At 42.8% G+C, this 23830-nt stretch overlaps 1 protein-coding gene across 2 annotated transcripts; it reads left to right on the top strand.

The window, feature by feature from the left end:
* Positions 1 to 2732: 2732 nt before the first annotated feature.
* Positions 2733 to 23530, top strand: TLR3 (toll like receptor 3). 2 transcript variants are annotated; one of them, XM_054990628.1, is made up of 5 exons: positions 2779 to 2866; positions 16027 to 16471; positions 18293 to 18484; positions 19278 to 21121; positions 22663 to 23530. In XM_054990628.1, exons 2-5 carry the CDS (start codon positions 16031 to 16033, stop codon positions 22889 to 22891), a joined length of 2706 nt encoding a protein of 901 aa, XP_054846603.1. In that variant the 5' UTR covers positions 2779 to 2866; positions 16027 to 16030; the 3' UTR covers positions 22892 to 23530. The 2 variants fall into 2 exon arrangements, with proteins under 2 accessions (XP_054846604.1, XP_054846603.1); XM_054990629.1 differs by lacking the exon at positions 16027 to 16471 and having other exon boundaries at positions 2733 to 2866.
* Positions 23531 to 23830: the final 300 nt, after the last annotated feature.

The raw sequence follows: 23830 nt of genomic DNA, 5'->3' as shown, positions 1-23830 counted from the left end.
TCTCCAAATGACAGATTTTAACATTCTCAGAGACATGCAGGCTTTTGAGGTTGGCCTGTTTGCAATTATACCCCACTTAGGTACCACCTTACAATTGTTGCCAACCTGCCTAGAGATCTCACAGAATTACAAACAACATTAAAATTACAGATTTTCACTATCTTGAACACAACGGTGGCTTTGGAGTGTGTTCTCTATGGAATTATACCCCACTCAGAACACTCCATATTAAAGCTGGCAACGCCTCCAGGCAACACCTCCAGATCTCTGAGAATGTTAAAATCTGTCATTTTGAGATCATCTATAATTCATAGGCATCTCTAGGAGGGTCAACAACCACAGTAAGAAGCGGCTTTGGAGGGGAATAATGCCGCAGGCATTGACATCCAATGACACCATCTCTCCAAGAGAAATAGAGTCAGTCATATAGAGTGTCCAGGGTCTGAGGCACAGCCCCCAGACTTGCCGGGAGGAAGCGACGGCAGGCAGCTGGGAGACAGCTGTCCAGCCACCCCAGCCAGCATCAAGGGCCAGAACCTGCCTCCACCAGGGGAAAGAGATGAAGCTTCCAAGCCTCAGAGGGCTAGAAGGGGCAGGGGGAGGCCAGCTAGCTCCACCCCCCAGTGGGAAGATAGGGGACTAAGCAGAGCAGAGGGAAAGGGCAAAGGCAGTGGGAATAGGGACCCAGCAGCTGCCCAAGCAGAGCCCTTACCAGACAAGGAGGAGAAGCAGCCACAGCAGCTCAGAGCCATGCCCCAGCCTATACACCAGCTAGAAGGCAATAACCTGGCTCAGGAGACACCAGGAACCAAACAACTCCTGGTGGAGCTGCCACAGGCATTCTGTCAGAGAAACTGGGCAGCCAGCCAAGGGGCCACAGCTGGGCCTGCCTTCAGCAATCAGCTTAGCCAGAGAAGCTTGACAGCCAGCCAGCAGGACACAGCTGTTGCTGACCAACACAGCCAAATCAGCTACCCCAGCTGCAGCTGCTTGAGGCAGCCCAGGACAATGCTGGAAGGCCAAGGAGGGGTGTGGCCTGACAGGTGGAGTTTGGAAGGAGGGCAGGGTAGGGAGAGAAAGCCTTATAAAGGATAGCTCAGAAGACTACTGGGGTGGTGGGTTGAGTAGGAGTGAAGGTGAGTTGATGAAGGAGGAGATGGTGGAGATCAAAGGGGGTGAGTGGTACAGGTTGAGCAGGCCAGTGAGTGGATTGAGAGGGAGTCTGGGTGAGGTATGCTGCCCCTCCTTCCACAGAGCAGGGTCCTGCAGCACCCCTGGCACCCCTTTGATGTCAGGATCAGACTTGCCAATGTCCTGCCCAGCGGTGGCTGCCATGAGCCCTGACATAGAGTTCAGTCATAATTGGAAACAGATCTCTGGGAACCACCTGGAGGTGTTGGCAACCCTACTGTGGAGGGGCCTCTGGGGGCATAGCAACAAAGAGGTACTTACCAAATAATCTACTGTCACTGAGATTGTTAAAATCTTTCCTTTGGAGGGCATTTGTAATTCTTAAAACTCTCCAGGCTGGTTGGCAATGTAAGATTTTTAGGGTTCTATCTGTGGTGATAGGCATGATAATATCATGGGATGGTGAGTTTGGGGCTACCCCATGTAAAAATCCTAAGGATCTGTGATCCTTAGAACCATGTTTTTGCACTGTGGCAGAATCATGAAGCTGCTGCCTACAGCGTAAGACATGATCTACAATGTGACAATGTTTTTATTTTGTTTAAAGGTAAAAATCATATGAATTCATAAGGATTAATGTTTCAGTCTGTGGACCTGACTGTCATATGTGGTTTGATATTACATTTGCGGATGTCCTATTTTAAAAAATATAGGATCCATGAGGATCTGTGTAGATCCTGGTTTTGCTTTCTTCTGCTCCAAGGGTCATATGTATGCTTGTCTTCGACATTAGATTAAACCTTATGGTATGTGTATAAGGAGACTGAAGCTAGTTTCTGCGTAAGTGCTCCTCAGAAGCCGACCAACATGCAATCCTAAACAGAAATACTCCAGTCTAAGCCCATTGAAAGCAACATGGGTAGCCATGTCTGTAGCAGTCAAAAAGAGCGAGTCCAGCACCTATATGACTAACAAAATTAATGATAGGGTATGAGCTTTCCTGAGTCACAGCTCACTTTTTCAGATATCTGAAGAAGTGAGCCTGACTCAGGAAAACTCATACCCGACCACAAATTTTGTTAGTCTTGTAGGTGTTACTTTTGGTCACATCATGAGAAGACAAGATTCTCTGGAAAGGTCAATACTGCTAGGAAAAGTGGAAGGCAGTAGGAAAAGAGAAAGACCTAAAACGAGATGGCTTGACTCAATCAAAGAAACCACGTCCTCCAGTTTGCAGGATCTGAGCAAGTCTGTTAAATGATAGGCCGTTTTGGAGGTCTTTCCTTCTCTCTCTCTCTCTCTCTCTCACACACACACACACACACACACACACAGAGGCGCTACTAGACTCTTTCTCTTTTCTACTGTAAAACAGAGTATTTCTATCCTTTCTTATAAATAAGTCACTGCAGGCTTTAAAAAAACACACCCTGCGTGATGTTCCTCGGAGCGCATTTCTGAATCGAGCCGTGTCTGAAAGCAAAGCTGCTGAAGGCGGGGCCCCGGGCAGAGGGAGCGGGTGGCTTAAATTCTTCCTGCTTTGCCTGCCAAAGCCCTGCCCAGCCCTCCGGCTCCTTCCCAGTTTCTGTTCTGGGTGTCGGTCCCGAAAGCGCAGGCCCTTTCAGTTTGCAGAAAGTTTGCAAAAAGCTCTGACGGCCGCAGTTGCAGGACTGTGGGCACCCGCGTCTCAAGCCCCTTGATCGGACGGCGGGACGATCCCGGGGAAGCCTCGCTTGTAAGTGCAACCCGAATACTTGCTTCTCTATGGCGAAATGTGCGCTTTCCTACTGCGTGTCCCACAGGCCCTTATTTGATGCCAGCCTTGCAATTAAAAAGGGGGGGTCTTTGCATATATATTTCTGGACGGCAATTCCACGGTGCAGAATTGCCGTCCAGAAATATATATTTAAAGCTTTACACTGGGAAGCCGGTGAAACTAGGCTGCATTAAAGCGGGAAAGGAAAGGAAAGGAAAGCGCGTTCTCCCCGTCTTCTCCTCTGCTTCTTCGCGCCTTCTAGTAACAAATGCCAACAGCGGCATACACTCAACGCATTTTTTGTTTGAAGCCTGAAGAACATGCTCCACGTCAGGAATTGTTGCGATCTTGTCTAATTTTGGGAGCTGGGAGACGAGCATGCGGGACCAGAGTCTTTTTTTAAATTAAGAACCACAGCAAAAACTCCCCTACAGGGTCACAAAACCCCTATAGGGGTTGAGGATAAAATCCAGCCAGATTGCATTTCGTAAGGCTTGTAAATTTACCTCTCTCTGCACGCTAAACTCAGCCAGTCCATTCGGGCAAACTTTAATTTTCAGTTCCAATTTGTATTGAATTTATTTAACCCAAAAGCAAGGAGGGAAACTTTCTAGATAAGCATCAAACACAGAGAGCCCAAGCTCAAGGAAGTACAAGAAGAGGTATAAATTTATACACCTGACGTTTGTATGAAATTAAAAGGTTTTTTCTTTTATATTCAAATCCTCAATCAGAATAATTCAATATATCAAAAGTTTATGTACATGAGTCGCCAACAGAAATTACATGTGAAACTACCTATCCGATTATTCTGGATTATTATTCCGATTGAGGATTTGAATATAAAAGAAAAACTTTGAATTTCATACAAACATAAGGTATATAAATTTATACCTCTTGTTGTACTTCCTTGAGCTTGGGCTCTCTGTGTTGGATTTATTTAACACCCAATTTATTTAACACCAGGGCCAGTTTTAGTCTTTTGTTTTCTACAGTTTACTGGATCCATGAAATACACTTTTAACCTAACATGGAATGCCCCCCCCCCCAAAATCAGGTCCACAAAACTATTGTAGATGTAGGGGTTGCTGGGCTGCTGTTTTATGTATCGATATGCCCCATGGGAAATAATGCTGACTTTAATCCAAGGGCACGTTATTGGCAGCACAAATGCCAGCAAGGTAGCTAACAAATTAACACACATACAATAAAATAACATTTTCAGACCATTAGAACCCACCAAGAAGAAGGGCAGCATGCCATTAAAAAGATTAACACCACAGTTAAAATGCATACAAAGACATAAAAGCAGCCATTTAAAAATTAGGCAGGAAGGATAATGCTGATGGCTTGACCTTGGGGTCAGGTAGCAGTTTTCTCCAGGCCAGTTTGGCTAGGGATCCTGACGGTGTTTTGTCATCTTCTGGGCGTGCAGCAAGGGGGTCACGGGGGGGGGGTAGTTGTGAATTTCCTGCATTGTGCAGGGGGTTGGACTAGGTGGCCCTAGAGGTTCCAAACCTGTGGTTCTATGATCAGCCAAAAGCCTGAAATTGAGCCAAGTGTTATCTGCACATTGGTGGCACTACACCCTAAATCTGTGGAAGCCCCCACCCAGTGATTTTATATAGATGTTAAAGAGCATAGGGGACAAGACGGACCCTTGCAAGACCCCAGAGGCCTTCTGCAACATACCCTCCAGGTGCGACCAGCACCACTGCAGAACGGTGCATCCCAATGCCAGCCTAGAAAGGCAGTCTAGAAGGCTACCATGATCGATGGTGCCAAAAGTCACTGAATGGTCCAAGAGAACCAACAGAATTGTCCTTCTCTCTGTCCTCCTCCTGGAGCAGGTCGTCCACCAGGGCAACGAAGGCTGTTTCAGTCCCATAATCAGGCTTAAAACCAGAGTGGAAAGGGTCTAAGCAATGTATGTCACCCAGGAAAGCCTGAAATTATCAATCGCTTTGCTCAGGAATGGAACATTAGAGTCTGGTTCATAGTTAAAGGAATCTCCTGCGTCCGGGGTGGGCTTCTTTAGAAGCAGATGCACCGCAGCCTGTTTCAAGACTGGAGTGGCCACGCCCTCGCTCAAGGAGGCCTTCGTTACCTCAGGCAGCCACCCCTCCACCACCCACCACTTTTCTGAATGGCACAAATACTCATTCCAGTAAGAGTCTCTTAAAGAGTTGGGTCTGAGTTCCCCAACTCAGGTTCCCAGAGCTGCTGTGCAGCTTTGAGGAAGGACTGTTAATAAATAAAGGAGAGCCCAGATGGGCTTAGAACTCCACCGTGGGGGGGGGGGGGAGAAAGGGCTCCTGCCTTCCCCCTGAAGCTGTTTTCCAAAATAGTGAGTGGGGAGTGTCTTTTTTTTGCTGCTCCATACGGAGTATTCTGTGCCTGTGGAGCAGTAAAAACAGGGAAATCCCTTCTCCCCAGCGCTATTTTGACATAGAGAAATGGCTTTGGGGAGAGGCAGGAGCTCTTCCTCCCTCTATGGTAGCATTCTGAGGCCGTTTGGGCCCCCCTTTATTTTTTTAACAGCCATTCCCCCCAGCTGTTGTGTGGCTACTGGGAACTGTGTTCCCCAGACCCAGCTCTTTAAAAACCTGCACATCTAGAGAGACTCTCAGGGCCAAGCTACAAGTGACGAGTTACACTTGAATGGCAAATGAACAGACTCGCCTGTATTCCTCCCTGTTCACTTGCGCTCCACTTGCTCTCCACTCGATCACGTAGTGAGTCTGTTCACTTGCCATTCAAGTATAGTTCGTCACTTCTAGCTTGGCCCAGAGTGAATTTTCCCAGGCACACTCTAGCAAGGGTATAGCTAGCCATACCCTTTTCAGGCTAAAGATTATGCAGAAACTTTTAAATAAATGTTGGCAAGTGTATAAAAACTGGATTTAGAAATATTTTAAGTAAGATCTTTAATAAAACCAGCCAAAATATCAAAAATAGTGCAGACTTTCTCCTTCTGGATGTATTTTAAGCATTTTAAAAAGGAAGGGGAGAGATTTCAGAGCACCTTGTTAGAGCCCAAATGTCAGCATTGCTGCAGATCAGCTTCCAAAATGCCCAGAGGGTCCTGGAATGAAAGAACAAAATGAAAGTATAAAAAAAAGCAGTTCATTGTCAGAACCCCTTAACACTATTTGAAACAGGCCCCTGTAAAGCTGAAAAAAACCTTAGAAATGTAGTATTTATAATCACAAAGGTGAAAGATAATTTTAGATGATGCACAAGTAGCCTCTTCCGTCAATACAATTTTGGCTCCCCTACCTCACATGTTAGAGAGCATGCTCCATGTGATCCTCTTGATACATGTAGTTTGCCATTTTGTGGGAATAAGACATGCACAAGAATATTTTCCAGCTTTGGGACGAGTGAATGCATACCTTGAAAAATCTGTGTTGCATAGACTAAAACTGGAAAATATACTTCTTGTTGTATTCACACAAAATGGTGACGTGACTACACATCTGCCATGCTCCCCGGTATATCAAACAAGCCAATTACAGTTAAGTACCTCCAGGGAAAAAAACACTTGTAATAAATCCAATAATCTCAAGTACAGATTTCCCAATATGCATTCACTGCTGATAAACCACATAAAGTGCAAGTGCTATGCAATCATAATGTACAATATTTATGATACATATAATCCCCTTGGGAGTTCAAATAAGAGAATAATATATGTACAACAATAAATTCAATTCATGGGTAATCCTACTGTAGTTAACAATAAATACTTTCACAATGTTCAATAAATACAGTGATAAGCAGCAGTTTTCATAAATAATCCAGTAGTACAATATCACAGTCTACCAGCTACTGGACCAGAGGAAAGACTTGGTGAAATATTGGCTGGCAAACAATGGAAAAAGAAAATTTCCCCTGATAAACTTGTGATATGACGGAACAGGAGATTAGCCAGCGTCCTGTCGGGATTGTTTTGTGCACCCTTACTTCCATCTGGGTCCCCTGTGGCAACTTTATTTGCTGAAGATCTCACCAACATTGGAAGGCCACTTGGGTTGCGTCCCACTGTGAAAAGACTGAAAGATACTTACCTTACCATCACAGGGACTACTTACTACAGTTACACAGAAGAACAATTATTAATCTTGCCATACTGTATCCCAGGGGTCATTTTGTAGAAAAAGAGCTGCAGGAACTCATTAGCATAACTTATTAGTATTTGCCACGCCCCTTGACAGCACCAGAAGTGTGTCATTAGCATAACTGGTTTGCATGTGCCACACCCCCTGACATCACCAGAAGTGTGTCAGAAGGCAACACCCACACAGACAACAAAGCCAGCAAACCACAGATTTTTAAATTAAAAATTCCAGTGCACACTGTACATCTGGGGAAGGGGGACATAGAGTAACATTCAAGAAGAGCGTGTTTCTATGCATTTCAAGACAGATTAGAGAAGCTCCACACAGACAACAAAGCCAGCAAATACACCGGGGGGTGAGGAGGGAAGATATACTCACTGCTTGCAGGCTGGGAGGACGGGCTCCAGAGACTGCTGTGGGCCACTGGCCACCACAACCGGCCTGCAGGCCAGGATGACAGGCATCACAGGCGGCAGTGGTGCTGGATGCCAGCTCTGGAGGCCGCCGCGGGCTGCCTCGAACAGCCTGCAGGCTGGGAGGACAAGCATTGCAGGCCGCAGCAGCGCCAGCTGACCATGGGGGAGTGTTCCCACACCTGGCAGTGGCCAGATCAGGGCCATTTTGGCCCCAATCCGGGCTGAAACATGCCCCAAATGGCCACTTTGGGCATGTTTTGGCCTGGATAGGACCCAAAATGGCCCTGACTGGGTTGGTGCCGGGAAGGGGAAGGGTTCCCTGCCAGACACGGACCCAATCCTGGTGGTTTTGGCCCTGACCCCAGCCAAAATGGGCCCCAAAGGGCCAGAAATGGCCCTTTGGGGCCTGTTTGGGCCTGAATCTGGGCCAAAACAACCCGGACCTGGTCAGTGCTGTGTGGGGGAGGGTTCCCCCACCAGGCACCGACCAGATCTGGGCCATTTCGGTGCTAATCCGGGCCGTTTTGGCCCCGATTGAGGCCGAAATGTGCCCAAAAAGGCCTAAAATGGCCATTTTGGCCCTGATTGGGGCCGAAACGGCCGGGATCGTGTCGGTGCCTGGCAGGGGAACCCTCCCCAGCCTGGCACCGACCCAATCCCAGCCATTTCGGCCCAGATTCCAGCCATTTTGGCCCTGATCCAGGCTAAAATGGCCCCCAAAATGGCCATTTTGGGCCTGTTTCGGCCAGGTTTGGGGCTGAAACGGCCGGGCTTGGGTGGGTGCCGGCAGGGAAGGATTCCAGCTTGGTACTGATCCAATAGGGCCATTTTGGCGCAAATTGAGGCTGAAATGGCCGAAAATGGCCTCAAGTCAGGTGGGTGGGGCCACCTGACTGTTGGGGGAACTGCCGGAATGGTGTTCCGGCACGTTCCCCCTCCAAACGAGCCTTGCTGTTTCCACTCTACTTTCCTATGTACCATTGGGTTGAAAAGTTACTATATAGACTGTGATACTGGACTATTTATGAAAATTGCTGCTCATCGTATGTATTGAACATTGTGAAAGTATTTATTGTTAACTACAGTAGGATTACCCATGAATTGAATTTATTGTTGTACATGTATTATTCTCTTATTTGAACTCCCAAGCGGATTATATGTATCATAAATATTGTACATTATGATTGCATAGCACTTGCACTTTATGTGGTTTATCAGCAGTGAATGCATATTGGGAAATCTGTACTTGAGGTTATTGGATTTATTACGGGAACACAGTGTTTTTCCCTTGGATGCTCTTACGGTAGGCAAGGTAGGAGTGCCAGAATAAAAAGGGCTCTAGGAATCAAGCCGATAGAAGCCAATTTGAGTAGCCATATCTAGTGGTGTGAGCCACCATAATCTGAGTCCCATTTGGAGATCCTTCTTCAGCTGTAATTTTGTTGTTAGTTTGATTTGTGTATTTCTCCCGTTGTAGAATCCCTTTAAAAAACACTGTCTGTTAGAAACTACTGAAAGTTTTGAAGGGCAAAAATGTCAGTTCATTAATTCAGTTGCAAAACCTCTTTCAATAAGGAGAAGTTTAGCATCAGTATGAAACAGGGAAAGGAACTGAAAGGTGTTTTCCCGTAGAAGATATTCTTCAGCTTCAGCCACACTGGTGCAAAGGCATTCTCTATTCGCAAGCCACCCAATGCCAGACATATTCATCCAACTTCAACACCAACAAAACCAACATCATTGATAAAACCATTCAGAACAAGCCACCAAAATCTCTGAAATGGTGGATACTTTTTTCTTGTTCTTTCTTTGCTCTCCACTTCTTGTTTAGCACTGCAGGAGAAAAACAATTATTCTGCATCCCTGAAGGCTTAAAAATGTGACAGGAGGATTTGATATTTGTAGCTCATTATGGTCAGGTTCTCTAAAAGAGGAAAGCATAAGGGAGAAGAACTGTATTTAGAAGTAGAAATTAAAAATGGTGATAGTTTCTATTTGAAATCGATTTTGAAAAATGGGGCATTGTGAGTGTTTAAGGTCCCATCGCCCCCAAAAAATGTACTTTAAAATGACTCTAATGAATCTAATGAGTTCTCTTTGTCAGATGCTGTTGTTTTTTTCCCCATCTCACTTGTAGGATTGGAGTCAGTTTGGCTTACTATTGAGTAAACATATTCAGGATTGGGCTACTGAGACCACCACACTTAGAGCCAATTGAGACATGATGTTTGCCATGTGGCCACCACGGGAACTTGCAGATATACGTCATATTTAGAAGTGCCATAGGGTTGGAACCATGGTGTTGGGGGAAGAAGGGGCTCTCCAGATTAGAGCGTGGGACTCTAATCTGGAGAGCCGGGTTTGATTCCCCACTCCTCCATTTGAAGCCAGCTGGGTGACCTTGGGCTAGTCATGGCTCTCTGGAGCTCTCTCAGCCCCACCCACCTCACAGGGTGTTCATTGTTGTGGGGATAATAATAACATACTTTGTAAACTGCTCTGAGTGGGCATTAAGTTGTCCTGAAGGGCGGTATATAAATCGAATATTGTTGTTGTTATGATGATGATATGGAGTCCTCCAATGGGACAAATAATGTGCTTCCAGTGCCATTTTGGGCTGTGGTCCAGCAGGGCTGTTTTTATGTTCTTATAGGCCAGACTCTGTTTAGCCTGTAGCCCATTTATTTATTCCCACTTTGATTGCATTCTTTACTTACTTAGAGAACATATATGTTCTGCTTTTCATGGGCAAGTATTTTCTGCAGGCAGCTAACAAAAATAAACTCTTTTATTGTGTCATAGAGAAAAGCAAGTTGGTAAGGAAGAGTTTTTATTGTAATAATCTTTTGCCAGTAATTTAGTGTTTGACAAAAACAAGACAAAAAACAAAATACATACGGTGGTTCAGGACATAGGGCGGATGGAGGCAGAATTTCAGTACTTTCTACCCCCAGAGAAAAAGTTACTTATGGAGCTGCACTGGACTTATGGACCTGACATGGAGTGCCTCCGGGTTACATTTTGCCACCCATATTCTTCTGTATTTCTATGAGGCTGCTGGATGAGACAGTCCTGAGTTCTGCAGTTGGATGTTATCAATATCTCTTTATTTAAGCCCAGATGTGGTTGTCTAATTTCCGATCCAATGCTTTGAGTTTGTGTTCAAGTGGCTGACAAGAATACATCTGGTCTGTTAATAAGTTAGCTGCTGATCTATTAACAAGTTCAGTTCAAGGTGCTGGTTATAACCTTTAACGCCTTTCATGGCCTCAGACTCTCATATCTGAAAGATCATCTCTCTTCATATGTCCCCGTGGCATCTCCTAGGGCTCCTTCGTATGTCCCACTTGGCATCTCCTAGAGCCCAGGCCTTTTCGGTAGTGCTCCAGGCTGCCTGAAGAGCTGAGGGCTGCACAGTCCTTGCAAGTTTTTAGGAGACTCTGTAAGGCTAGGGTGGGGGAGGTAATGGAGATTTGAGCTGCAGGTTTCGGAGAAGGGTGTGGGAGGTAATGGGGTTCTATTGGATTATTTATGATTTTATTTTAAATATTTAAGCTGCCTTGAGCCCTAAGGGAAAGGCAGGATACAAATATTTTAATAAATGAGTAATTTACAGTGCAATCCTAAAAAGAGTTACTCCAGTCTAAGCTCATTAAAATGAATGGGCTAGGATTGGGGTGACTCTTCTTAAGATGGCACTGTAACATTGCAGCAAGAGAAACCGTGCAACGATTATTCACCGCCCGGATTTAGGAAGCTGTGTAAGCTGGTGCTCTTTTAAAAGGCATTTCCAGATTTAGCTGATTACTGCATTCTGTGATTTGCTGATCTGTGATTTTAGGACTTGACTGAACAGTGCCGTATTGGTATTTTGATATGAGCATATATTTTAGTATATTGCAATTATGCTGTGAGCTGCATTGAACATCAGATGAATATGCAATGTAATTTTTAAACTAAATATAAACCAACGAATATCTAATTTACATTGTTTTTTATATATATATTTCATGACTCGAAACAACGGGTTGGACCCAGTGGCATATTTCTGTGAGCGCAGCCGAGGACTTTAGCCCATAGAGTAAGTCTTTCATGTTCTCCCTTCCTGTGGTAGCCCGAAATGCTCCCCTCAGTTCTGTTGTTCCTGTTGTTGTTGTTGTTGTTGTTGTATTAATTGATTAATTGAATTTATAGTCCACCCTCCCTGCGAACGGGCTCAGGGTGGATTACAACATACAGATAAAAACACATTAATAAAACAGTACATCAAATAATAGTAAAAGCCAGATTTAGCAGCATAAAAACAAACTCTGCACCATGTTCGTAATATCCCTGCCAACCATAAGGGGAAGAGAGGGGTGAAGACGTGAGTTGGGGCAGATGACTCATATAGCCCCCCACCAATAGGAGACAGGCAGGGAAGCCAATCGGTGGATCATAACTGAGGGAAAGGAGATTCCCAAGAAGAGGATATCCATTTCTGGCTGCTGCAGGAGGGGGAAGCTGCACAGTTTGATCCAGCTCAACAAGTACCATGTTTATGCTTCAGAAGGAAAAAAATGTATGTTACTTAAATCAGCGGTGTTGCTTAAGTTGTAAGAAATAAAAAGATCCAGCACACTCTTCCTTTAGGACTTGCAGTAAGGTGCCCATATTAGACCTACATTTGTCCTAAGTGCCAGCTCAGGCATAAAGGTTAAACATGTTATCTATTTAACTTGTTCATGCCCCATCTTTCTCACTGAGATGGTAGTCTGGTTCCAAATTTAAAAACAATACAATAAAAAAGCAATAAACAATCCTCCTCCCTTTATAAAAATGAATCATAAGAATGAACCTTAGACTGGTATCTACCATGACCTTGAACCTACTGGTAGTGAAATTCACAAAGCCACAAAAAGGTGGAGATATCCTGTGAGCAACACCTACATGAAAGGTTTTATAAAAATGCAAGCCCCGGGCTCCTTCCTGTGCTCTGCTGCATGTATTATCTACACATCAAGACTGCTTTAACATGAATGACTTCCAGATGACTTCTTTGGCACCTAGTTAATATGATGGAGTTTCACTAACAACAACAACAATATTTTATTTATATACCACCCTTCAGTACAACTGAATGTCCACTCAGAGCAGTTTACAAAGTGTGTTGTTATTATCCTCAAGACAATCACCCTGTGAGGTGGGTGGGGCTGAGAGAGCTCTGAGAGAGCTGTGACTGACCCAAGGTCACCCAGGTGGCTTCAAGCAGAGGAGTGGGGAATCAAACCTGGCTCTCCAGATTAGAGTCCTGCCACTCCTAATCACTACACCAAACTGGCACTACGGCATTCATTTATTAATCTGAAGGTCGAAGCTTATTTTACTAGTTAATGAGGATGTCACTGAAAACTTCTGTAACGGTAGAAGGGCCTAGAGGAGGGGCATCGTTGGGCTTGTTGGAGAAGCCCACGTGTATCCCAGAGAACACACTTCTTCATGTGCACCATGGTTCTGATCCTAAATGGGTACCACACACGCAGGAATTGAAGATAGCCCCAAACTTACTTGGGATTCTCTTACATCTGACACAGACCCCATTTCTGTAATATGTCAAGAGGCACTTTATATGTAAGTTAGAGCTCAACCCATGCAATGCTTTACATGATGACCACGTATACACTTATCCTTTCCCTGTCTCTCCTAATTATTTAACAACTAGGTTTGCCCATTGGGTACTTTTCTTTAAAGAGTCCAGTAGCACCTTTATTAAGTGCTATACTTTCCACTGGGGACCTAAAGCTGCTTGTTTTCTCTGCCATATTATCCTCACAACAGCCCTGTCAGGTAGGTTAGGCTGAGAGAGAGTGACTAGCCACCCAGCAAGATTCGAGGGCAGAGTGGAAGACCTGATTCTCCCACATCCCCGCCCTGCCCTCGTCTCAGCCTACAACTCAGATTGGTGATTTACTTAGCTTATATAATCATGTTGTGCCAGGTAACTGTAAGTTTGATCCTACTTGTCTGTCTCCAGTTAAATGAACTGCTGGTAAATCAAATATAGTGGTTCACACAGAGATAAATCAATCCTTCAAAACAAATGAAACAGATGTAAGACTGAATCCTGTTTTACAGTCAGACCAAGAATCCTTACCCTCTGCAACAATTGATTTTATTAATGTTATTAATAACTCTGATAGCATGAGGAATATGGGGCAATATGTTATGAATCTCTGCAAAATATATCTCTGACTGACAGGGACCCAGTGTATGCATTACCTAAAATGTATTTCTTGGAATGTGAAGGTTGGCTAAATAAAATTCAAGATCTTTCATTTATACATTGCATTAGATACCATGATATAATTTGTATTTGGGAATCTTGCCTAACAGCTATACTTGTTTAATGCTATACCTTCTAATAATATAGGGTGCCCTAGTGGTCGATTGACATGTTTGATATCCACATCTGTTAAAAGTACTGTAACTTCGCTGCCACCTTTAGGTTCCTCCTTGGCAATGACTTGCCATTTGTCATTTAAAAATCAGATAATTTTAACAATAATGTTTATATTCCTCTCCCTTTTATTATGAATGCCATTGGATCGATTGAAAGATTTATGTTTTTGAACTTGAGACTAAATATCCTAAGGCAAAGATTAGGAGATTTTTTCAGTGCAATCTTAAGAAGAGTTAATCCAGCCTAAGCCCATTGAAAACAATGAGCTTAGACTGGAGTAATTCTTTTTAGGATTGCACTGTTAAATGCCCATATTGGTGCTAGCAGTTCAAGAGACAGGGCTGATTATGACGTGCATCTTTATAATGAGAAAAGGAGAATGAAAGATCCCTTGATTAATAAGACTAGAATAATTTTATCAATTGATTAATACATCATAATATGGAAGAAAACAAATATGGTGAATTCACTTATTTTGGTCAGAGGGGTACTAGTATAACTTGCTCTTTTGGATGATATCTCACAGGTTTCGGTGAGGTCACTCCCAGAAAATGACCATCAGCCACTCATGTTACAGATCTGTATTCCTGAATTTTTTTTGGAATGGTGGGATAACTGGTATTTTACTCAACACCTCAAATTGATATCACAGCAGATATTTGATTGAAATGGACCCCCACATTTCAGTCTGAAATACAACAGGGGCTGAATAGTATGTGATTTCTCAAACTTAGGAATGGAATGCTCTCAGTATATAAGACTATTAAATGAAAGACGAGCAACTTTTAATACCCGTTTTTGACAGTGAATGCCTGAATAAGAAAAAGGAGCTTAGGTGTGTAAGCAGGTTCCAAACAACTGTTTGCCATAATGTTTTTTGAACTTTGTAATAGTTATAAACAGCTTCTTAGGAGGAAAAAGCTTGCTTTGCAGAAAGAGTCATGGCAGGAACTTGTCTTTGTATTGGTCCAGAAGGATATGTATGCCAAAGTTTTGGCACTTCCTTGCAAATCTGGATGGAAGAGTACATTTGTGACATTGTGATTTCAATGGGCTTAGACTGGAGTAACTCTGTTTAGGATTTCACTGTTAGACTCATCTAAGGATAGCTGGGAAGAACATTTCCCCCAGATATTCAATGATCCTGAACAGAGGACTGATATAGGTCCTATCACAACAAGCCCATCAAGCTCTTTGGCCTTCTGTGCTTTCTAGTGAAGTAAAGTCCTTAATAGCTGTAATTAAGAAGAATAAAGCTTTTGGAGAAAATTTTTATCCTCCCTAATATTTTTAGAGTTTTTCAAGAGTGATGGGCACCAATTCTAGCCAATTTGTTTACTCGTGTGGATAGAACTGGTAATTTCCACCAGGAGTGGACTTCTTCCATCATTGTACCTGTTGGAAAGCTCAGCCACCCTCTCCCCAACCCCTCTTCTCTTTTCTTTCATGCTAGCGAATGGGATAGGGGAGAGACCAAAACAGCATTTCTTAGTCACCACAATCTTGTTCTGTTTTACTGTTTCCCCACATAGTACCCCTGCTTCTGCCGAAATAAGAGCCTCACTGCCCTTTTCTATAGATTAGGAACATGTCAGGATGATCTAGAGAGATGAGCCAGGAGGCTCCAGAGAGAGGAGGGACCCTTATGGTAGTCTGTAATATTGGTCAGCTTTCTGATTTGTTTTCTCATCTGTTAGGAGCAGAGGAATGAAGGGATAGACTAGGGTGTGCCTCTGTGTGGGGGATGGGGGGAGATATGGTCAGGACAGGGCTTTTTTTTCTGGGGAAAGAGGTGGTGGAACTCAGTGGGTTGCCCTCGGAGAAAATGGTCACATGGCTGGTGGCCCCGCCCCTGATCTCCAGACAGAGGGGAGTTGAGATTGCCCTCTGTGCCGCCGAGCAGCACGGAGGGCAATCTAAGCTCCCCTCTGTCTGGAGATCGGGGGCGGGGCCACCAGCCATGTGACCATTTTCAAGAGGTTCCGGAACTCCATTCCACCACGTTCCAGCTGAAAAAAAGCCCTGGGTCAGAATCAGTTGGTACTCGTCTGGGGTCTATATTTAGCCCATAGCTGGGAATTGCTCACCCCGCACTTAGATTTTTTTTCTATAGGTATTTTTGAAAAGTAGATGCTAACTTTAAATATTTACCTTTTTTTCCAGAAAAATGAGGATGCTTTTTATTTGCTGCTTATATCTGCCTTTCATCCTTTTGTCATTCTGTGTTCAGTGCGGATCAACTGGGAGTGTTTGTAAAATCACAAACGAAGTGGCAGATTGTAGCCACTTAAAGTTAACAGAAATTCCCTCTGATCTTCCAACAAACATTACCACCTTGGATATTTCTCATAACCAGTTAAGGACGTTGCCACCCGCAAATCTTACGAAGTATAGTCAGCTTGTCTCCTTGGACGCGGGATTCAACAGCATCTCTAAACTGCATCCAGAACTATGCCAAAATTTGCCTTTGTTAAATGGTCTGAACCTTCAGCACAATCAACTGCATATGCTTTCTGACAACGTTTTTACTTACTGTACCCGTCTCAGGGAGCTTAACTTGGGATTTAACATAATAGCAATTAAAAATGATCCTTTCAAAACTCTCAAGGTAAGGTGTAGATTCCACCTGTCATTTTATGAGTGAGAGTGGGGGGTATGATGTTTGCATGGTTATCCAGACCATCAGTAGCTTTCCAGGATCTCAAGTAGAAGCTATTTTCGTTTAGGGCTGAAACTGCCCAGATGTGGTGCAAACTTGTCTTGATATTTGTCCATATCAGGGGTTTCCGACATTGTTGAGCCTGCAGGCTCTTTTAGAATTTTGAAGAGGGGTCATGGGTGCCACTGTATTGCTGTGGGAGAAAGGGCAATTGCAAAATGCAGTGTCCTCTTTGTGGGGCTACTCCTTGAAGCCTGCATGGAAGCTGCAGTTGGTACAGAATTTTGCAGCCAGAATGGACTGGAGAGGCTTTTAGGGATCGTATCACTCCAGTCTTGTTCCATCTACACTGGCTCCTAATTTGCCACTGGACGCCATTCAAGGTGCTGGTATTGACCTTTAAAGCTGTACATAGCTTAGGGCCAGCATACCTTGAGGACCACCTTCTCCCATATGAACCTACTTGTTCATTCAAGTCATCTTTGGAGGTTCTGCTTGGGTTACCTCCGCCATCTGAAGATAGACAGGTGGCAACCCAAGGAAGGGCCTTCTCAGTCATGGCACCAAAACTGGAGAACTCCTTCGCCAGGGTGTTTCAACTGTCTCATTCCATTGTGATCTTCACTCAGCGGATGAAGACTTTTTTTGGTTTGTTTGGCAAGCCCCTAGTAACTGTTACTGGCTTTTCTCCTTGGTTGTGTTTTTTGTGTGTGTTTATATGTTTTTTATTGTATTGTTTAAGTATTTTATATATATTGTCGAAGGCTTTCACGGCCGGAGAACGATGGTTGTTGTGGGTTTTCCGGGCTGTATTGCCGTGGTCTTGGCATTGTAGTTGAACTACAATGCCAAGACCACGGCAATACAGCCCGGAAAACCCACAACAACCATTTTATATATACTCTTATTTTAAATATTCACCACCTTGGGTACCCTATGTGGGTGGAAAGATGACATGGAAATGATATAAATAAATGTTGTTTTGGATCTTCGGAATATCCAAGCCAAGCATCTTCTTATATTAGAGACAGATGCTTCCTTGCAGATGTTCCCTGCAAACATGAAGTTCTCCTCTGAGAAACCAAATTAGCTCTTTGATTTGAGGAAAAAACAATGTTTGGCTTGAGTTCCTCAAAGAAAGGTGAGGGATGGTTCCCTGCACAGCCACAGAGAGTGGAGTTTACAATTCTAAAGATATAAGATACTTTGCACTTATGGCTAGCCCTGACCTGGATTGCCCAGATAAGCCTGATCTCCTCAGATCTCAGAAGCTAAGCCGGGTCGGCCTTGGTTAGTAATTGGATGGGAGACCTCCAACAAAGACCAGGGTTGCAAAGGCAGGCAACTGCAAAACACCTCTGTTAGTCTCTTGCCAAGAAATACAATGGCAAGGACTATGAATAATAATAATATTTGATTTATATACCGCCCTTCAGGACAACTTAATGCCCACTCAGAGTGGTTTACAAAGTATGTTATTATTATCCCCACAGCAATGAACGCCCTGTGAGGTGGGTGGGGCTGAGAGAGCTCCAGAGAGCTGTGACTAGCCCAAGGTCACCCAGCTGGCTTCAAGATGAGGACTGGGGAATCAAACCTGGTTTTCCAGATTAGAGTTATCTTTTCTTTCAGAAGTCCTCAGAAGCTAAATGCATGGTGTTATCTTACTCTAACTGATCAACCGTGATATAATCTGAAACAATTTTGCAAATTGTGTTGTAGCTAATGTTTCAGGACTTCCTTGCTAACCCTTTGTTTTTGTCTCCTTAGAATTTGAAATTGTTGGATGTTTCTCATAACGTTCTGTCATCTACAAAATTAGGATCCTACCAACAGTTGGAGAGCCTCCAGGAGCTTGTGATGTCTCAGAATAAAATTGTTGAGTTAAAGAAAGAAGACTTCCTTTTTCTTAGTAACTCTTCATTAAAAATACTGGACTTGTCATCAAATCCCTTAACAGAGGTGAAACACTAAATAGCCGGATTGTGGTATTGAAAGTGAAGATGAGCCATAACATTGACTTCTTGAGTTATTTGAAATGCATCTAATAATCTGTTATTAATTTAATATCTTGTAGTCCAAAATATTGCTGTGTGCACAGCCTCCTTTGTCTATATGACTGCTGGTATAGAAATATTGAGGAATGTGTGTAAATGGGTAGTATAGATATGGGATAATATGGAATATACACAGTGAAAGAGAGGATTCTCACAAGTTTCATGACAGCCAGTGTTTCAGTAATGGAGATTCTGGAATATTGCCATATGAATTGGGTGCAGCTCAATAAAGTTTATATTATATGTAATTGTTCCTTTTTTTTGCTAATTTACTATCTGTATATGACTGTAAGAAGTGCGTGAAAAGTAGTCTCAGTGCCATTAATTTTATTTATTTGAAACCTACCTACAAGCAAGGACCAAACTAAATGTTAGGAGACCCACTCACAGGTCTCTGGTGTCCTAGGTGGAATGGGGTCTTGGGAATTTCACTCAGATTCTTTGTATAATACCACCATTAAAAAAACTGATCTAGGTAGTGGAAGCATAATGTCTAAACAAGCCTTTGGGCAACCTTTTTATTTCATTCTATCCTCAAGTTTTTTGTTTGTATGAGTAGTAAAGCATGTTTTGCATACATCTCCAGTTAGCCGGTAGAAAAGCCTGAGGAGCCCCTGCCTAGTTAGACTAGCTGGACTAATGGTTTGATTTGGTTTAAGGGAACTTTCTATGTTCACGTATATTTTATATCTTTCCAGTTTCACCCAGGCTGTTTCCGGGCTATTGGAAATCTGTATGGACTTAACTTGAACAGAGTTCACCTGGGGCCTCCTGGAACAGAGAAACTTTGTTTAGAATTATCTAGCACAAGCATCCAGAATCTCTCACTGAGCCAAGTGCAACTTTCACATATTTCCAACTCGACTTTCAGTAGAATGCAAAAAACAAATCTTACTATATTAGACCTATCTAATAACTATTTGTCTGCGATTGAAAATGGTGCTCTTGTCTGGTTCCAAAATTTAAAGTCTTTAAATCTTGAGGACAATAAGATTGCACATCTGTTTTCTCATTCCTTGGATGGATTGAACAATGTGAATTTTCTGAATCTGAGAAACTCCATCAAGCAAAAAATTGATGATTTTGCTTTTCAGTCACTAAAACGTTTAGAGTGTCTTATTATGGATGATAATACATTTCCAGAGATTACTCCTCATATGTTTACCGGTTTGGAAAACTTGAAAAACTTGAGTTTAAGCAAGTGTATTATGACCTTGGGAACAACAAAAAGGACCATAACTAACAGAACATTTTCATCGCTTGCTCATTCTCCTTTGCAGTTCCTTAACCTAACAAGAACTAAAATCACAGATATACAAGCTGGGGCTTTCTCTTGGCTGGGAGAATTAAAATCTCTGGATTTAGGAATAAATGAAATTGACCAGGAGATCAAAGGTCACGAATTTCAAGGTCTTAGTAATATTGAGACTATCTATCTTTCTTACAACAATCTCCTGACTTTGACAAGTGATTCATTTGCATTTGTTCCAAGTCTTCGAAAGCTGAGACTCAGGAAAGTTGGTTGCCGCAACCTTAATATCTCTCCCTCACCATTCCGCACATTACAAAATTTGACAATCTTGGATCTTGGCAACAACAATATTGCGAACATGAGAGAGGATGTGTTTGACGGACTCCACCAACTTGAAATTTTGGATCTGCAGCATAATAATCTGGCTCGGCTTTGGAAGCATGCCAACCCAGATGGTCTGGTCCTGTTCTTAAAAGGCCTTCAGAACCTACGTCTCCTTGATTTAGAATTTAATGGCTTTGATGAGATTCCAGGAAAAGTTTTCCATGGGTTACCTCAATTAAGAAGTTTGAATTTGGCGTCCAATAATTTGAACTTGCTCCCCGAGTTTGTATTTAATGACCTTGCATCTCTGACCTCGCTGTTTCTCCAGAAGAACCTTGTTACAGCAGTTGAGAAAGAAGTGTTTGGTACAGTTTTTGCAAACCTGAAAGAACTAGAGATGGGGGAAAATCCTTTTGACTGTACTTGTGAGAGTATTGCTTGGTTTGTTAACTGGCTCAATGGCAGCAAAACATATATCCCAGGTTTAAATCAGTACCTATGTAATACTCCACCTAAATATCATAGTACTCTGGTGATACACTTTGATACCTTGCCCTGTGATAATGCCCCCTTCAAGTTGCTCTACATTGTAAACACGACCGTCACATTGCTGCTTATTTTTGTGGTCCTACTCATCCACTTTATAGGATGGCGAATAAAATTCCTCTGGAGTGTGTCTGTAAACAGAGTGCTAGGATTCAGAGAAATAGACAGACCACAGCAACAGTTTGATTACGATGCCTACATCATCCATGCTCAGAAGGACAAGAATTGGGTGTTCAAGAACTTTATTCCTCTAGAAGGACGCAAAGAAAACAATGAACCCATCATCCGGTTTTGCTTAGAGGAACGAGACTTTGAAGCTGGAATATCTGAATTCGAAGCCATTGTCAACAGTATCAACAGGAGCAGGAAAACTATATTTGTTGTCACCAACCATCTTTTAAAAGATCCCTGGTGCAAAAGGTACGAGACAATGATTTAATGGAGATTCTGTTTGCATTTGGGGTGGGAGCATGTAAATGCTTAAACTGTTTGAGTCCCCAGCCAAGAAACCCTGGGAAATGGGAGTGTTAGATTGCTATTGCAAGAAGTTTCAGACCCTCACAAAACAACACTGCAGTTCCCAGGGTTCAGTGATGGGAGCCAAGTCAGTTATAGAGTCCAAACCTAGCAGCTTAAAATTGTGCTACCTGTATAGTGAAATCTAAACAGTTACACCCTGCTAGCCCCATTGACTTCACTTGACTTAAATGGGAGTAACTTTGATGATGTTTTACAGAGTAAGGTAAGCAAGAAGGACATGCTCTTCTTCTTATTATTCATTAGTTTCTTCGACGCCTCTCGGAAAAGTCTGTCCAGGATGTCTCACAACATAAAAACTTCAACCAAGCAGCAGGATTTAAAACAAACAAAAAAATAGGAATTTAAAACTTTTTTAAAGAGTTCGTTGTCAATTATTTATAAAAGCAGGTGAAACACTGACAGTGTAATCCTAAACAGAGTTACTCCAGTCTGAGCCCATTGATTTCAACGGGCTTAGGATGGCACTGTTGGTGCACTCAAGCAGGGGGGCCCCAGTGTGGGGCCTGTGGGTGCCAAGGCACCTGCTGACACCTTTCTTGTTGACTTCTGAGTGTTTTTAGAAAGAGGGCAGGGCCAAGCAGGGCATTTTGAGTTTCTGATGTTTGTGATATGTAAAGTACTTTACCTGTGCAAATAGCAGAACAATACTCTAAAAGCATAGTGAGGCATCCTTCCGACTAAACATGATAGGTCAGCATGGCTCAAATGCTTAATGAACTCTCCTGAAATCATCAATTTTCCAATTTGATTATATTTTTATAGTTCAGGTGGAAGTTAATAGCAGCATCACTACATCAAATTTTTGGTTATCTTCTCAAAAATAATTTACTTCTATCAAAATCTAGCCAGAATCTCTCTCTTACTGTACACACCATGTATGCAAAGAGCTCTCACCAGCATGCACCAGCTGTCATTGGTACAAAAAATAGTACAGATTCAAAATGTCTGGGCTGATGAGAGAAGGGCTGATCTAAAGCAGAGGAGAAGCCCGGAAAAGCATTTTTACCTTTTCCAAAAGGGTGTTAGATGCTTGCAAAATGAAGATACTGCCAGGTGAAACTTGCTTAGCTAGCTCAATATGTATACTTATTTTGTGTATATGTAAGAAAATATTTTTAAACAATATGCTAATTTTAAAAGACATCCTGTTAAACGGAAATGCTGAAGAGCTACTGTCAGGGAGTAAGGACATGCATAAGTCTGACATTTTGTGGTTGGCTCTGCTTCCCATAGCAGCCATTTGGTGGTTGACTCCGCCTCCTGTGGCAGCCATTTGGTGGTTGACTCCGCCTCCTGTGGCAGCCATTTGGTGGTTGGCTCCGCCTCCTGTGGCAGCCATTTGGTGGTTGCATCCATCACCCTCTGTCAGAAGTCCATATGTGCCTACAGGTACTAAAATAATTTCACCCCTTCCCTCATAGGTTCAAGGTACATCATGCCATACAGCAAGCTATTGAACAAAGTCGAGACTCCATCATACTGATTTTTCGACATGACATTCCTGATTATAAACTGAATCATGCACTTTGTTTACGAAGAGCCATGTTCAAATCTCGCTGCTTATTGGAGTGGCCAGCACAGAAGGAACGAGTCAATGCATTTTACCTGCAGCTAAAATCAGCCCTTAAATCTAGCAGTCGGATACAATGAAATTTTTAAACGGTTGTGTTAAAGTATTTTTGATTTTTCATTCAACAGTCATAATGCTGTCTCAAAAATATTCTTGGAATAGAGAGGAAAATGACAGCCCTAACACCACAAATTTTCCTGTTGTGCCACCAAACATTAAAAAATAGTGAATGGCATAACTGACTCTGGGCCAGAATGGATTTGAAACGGAAGGTCCTTTATGACATAGGGCCAACATATGTGAGGGATTGCTTCTCCTCGTGTGATCCCATATGGACATTTCACTCAGTATAGTAATACTGTGTGATAATTTGATAATTCTGATGCCTGTCCTACTTTTTTTTTGCTTGTGAACTTTTTCTGTGGCTGCTCCAATGATATGAAATAATCTTCTGGAGGGAATTAGAAGATTTGTGTTTCTGTTGTATTTTCAGAGGGCTTGCAAAACAGAACTCTCTAGAAGAGACACTGGCTCCTCAAGATAAATGCTTTATTGGGTGCCTTGAATTGTAGCAATTGTTTCTCGTTTTAATTTTGTTGCTTTTTAAAACTGTTCTTGTTACTGTTTTTATTATTGTTACCTACCTTGAGTCCCAGTTTACTGGGAGAAAGGCAGGTTTATAAATGTTTTAAATAAAACAAGTAAGTAGATAAATATTATACAGTAGTGTGTTATGGTATCTCTTGGTGGTTTTTTTCTTCAAAAGCTGCCACAAAAAGCAGCTAATTTGATTGGGGAAGAGGTGTTATGAGAATGAGTATTCAACCCTTCCCCCATCACCATTTTCTTGATGCAGTTACCAGACCTACTCATCCTGTGGCTACTTTCAAGTAATTGAGAAAAACTTTGAGGGAACACCTCATAGAAAGCTTTTTGGCGTCAGAAAGTTCTTTGTAATGGAGGACAGAGAAATGCCATGTGTTCTACCCCCACCCCCCAGAAAGACGAGAACGAAGAAG

This window comes from Eublepharis macularius, chromosome 10 (assembly GCF_028583425.1).
Source record: "Eublepharis macularius isolate TG4126 chromosome 10, MPM_Emac_v1.0, whole genome shotgun sequence".
NCBI lineage: Eukaryota > Metazoa > Chordata > Lepidosauria > Squamata > Eublepharidae > Eublepharis > Eublepharis macularius.
The sequence above is the reverse complement of the archived record's forward strand: the minus strand, read 5'-3'. Positions and strand labels throughout refer to the sequence as shown.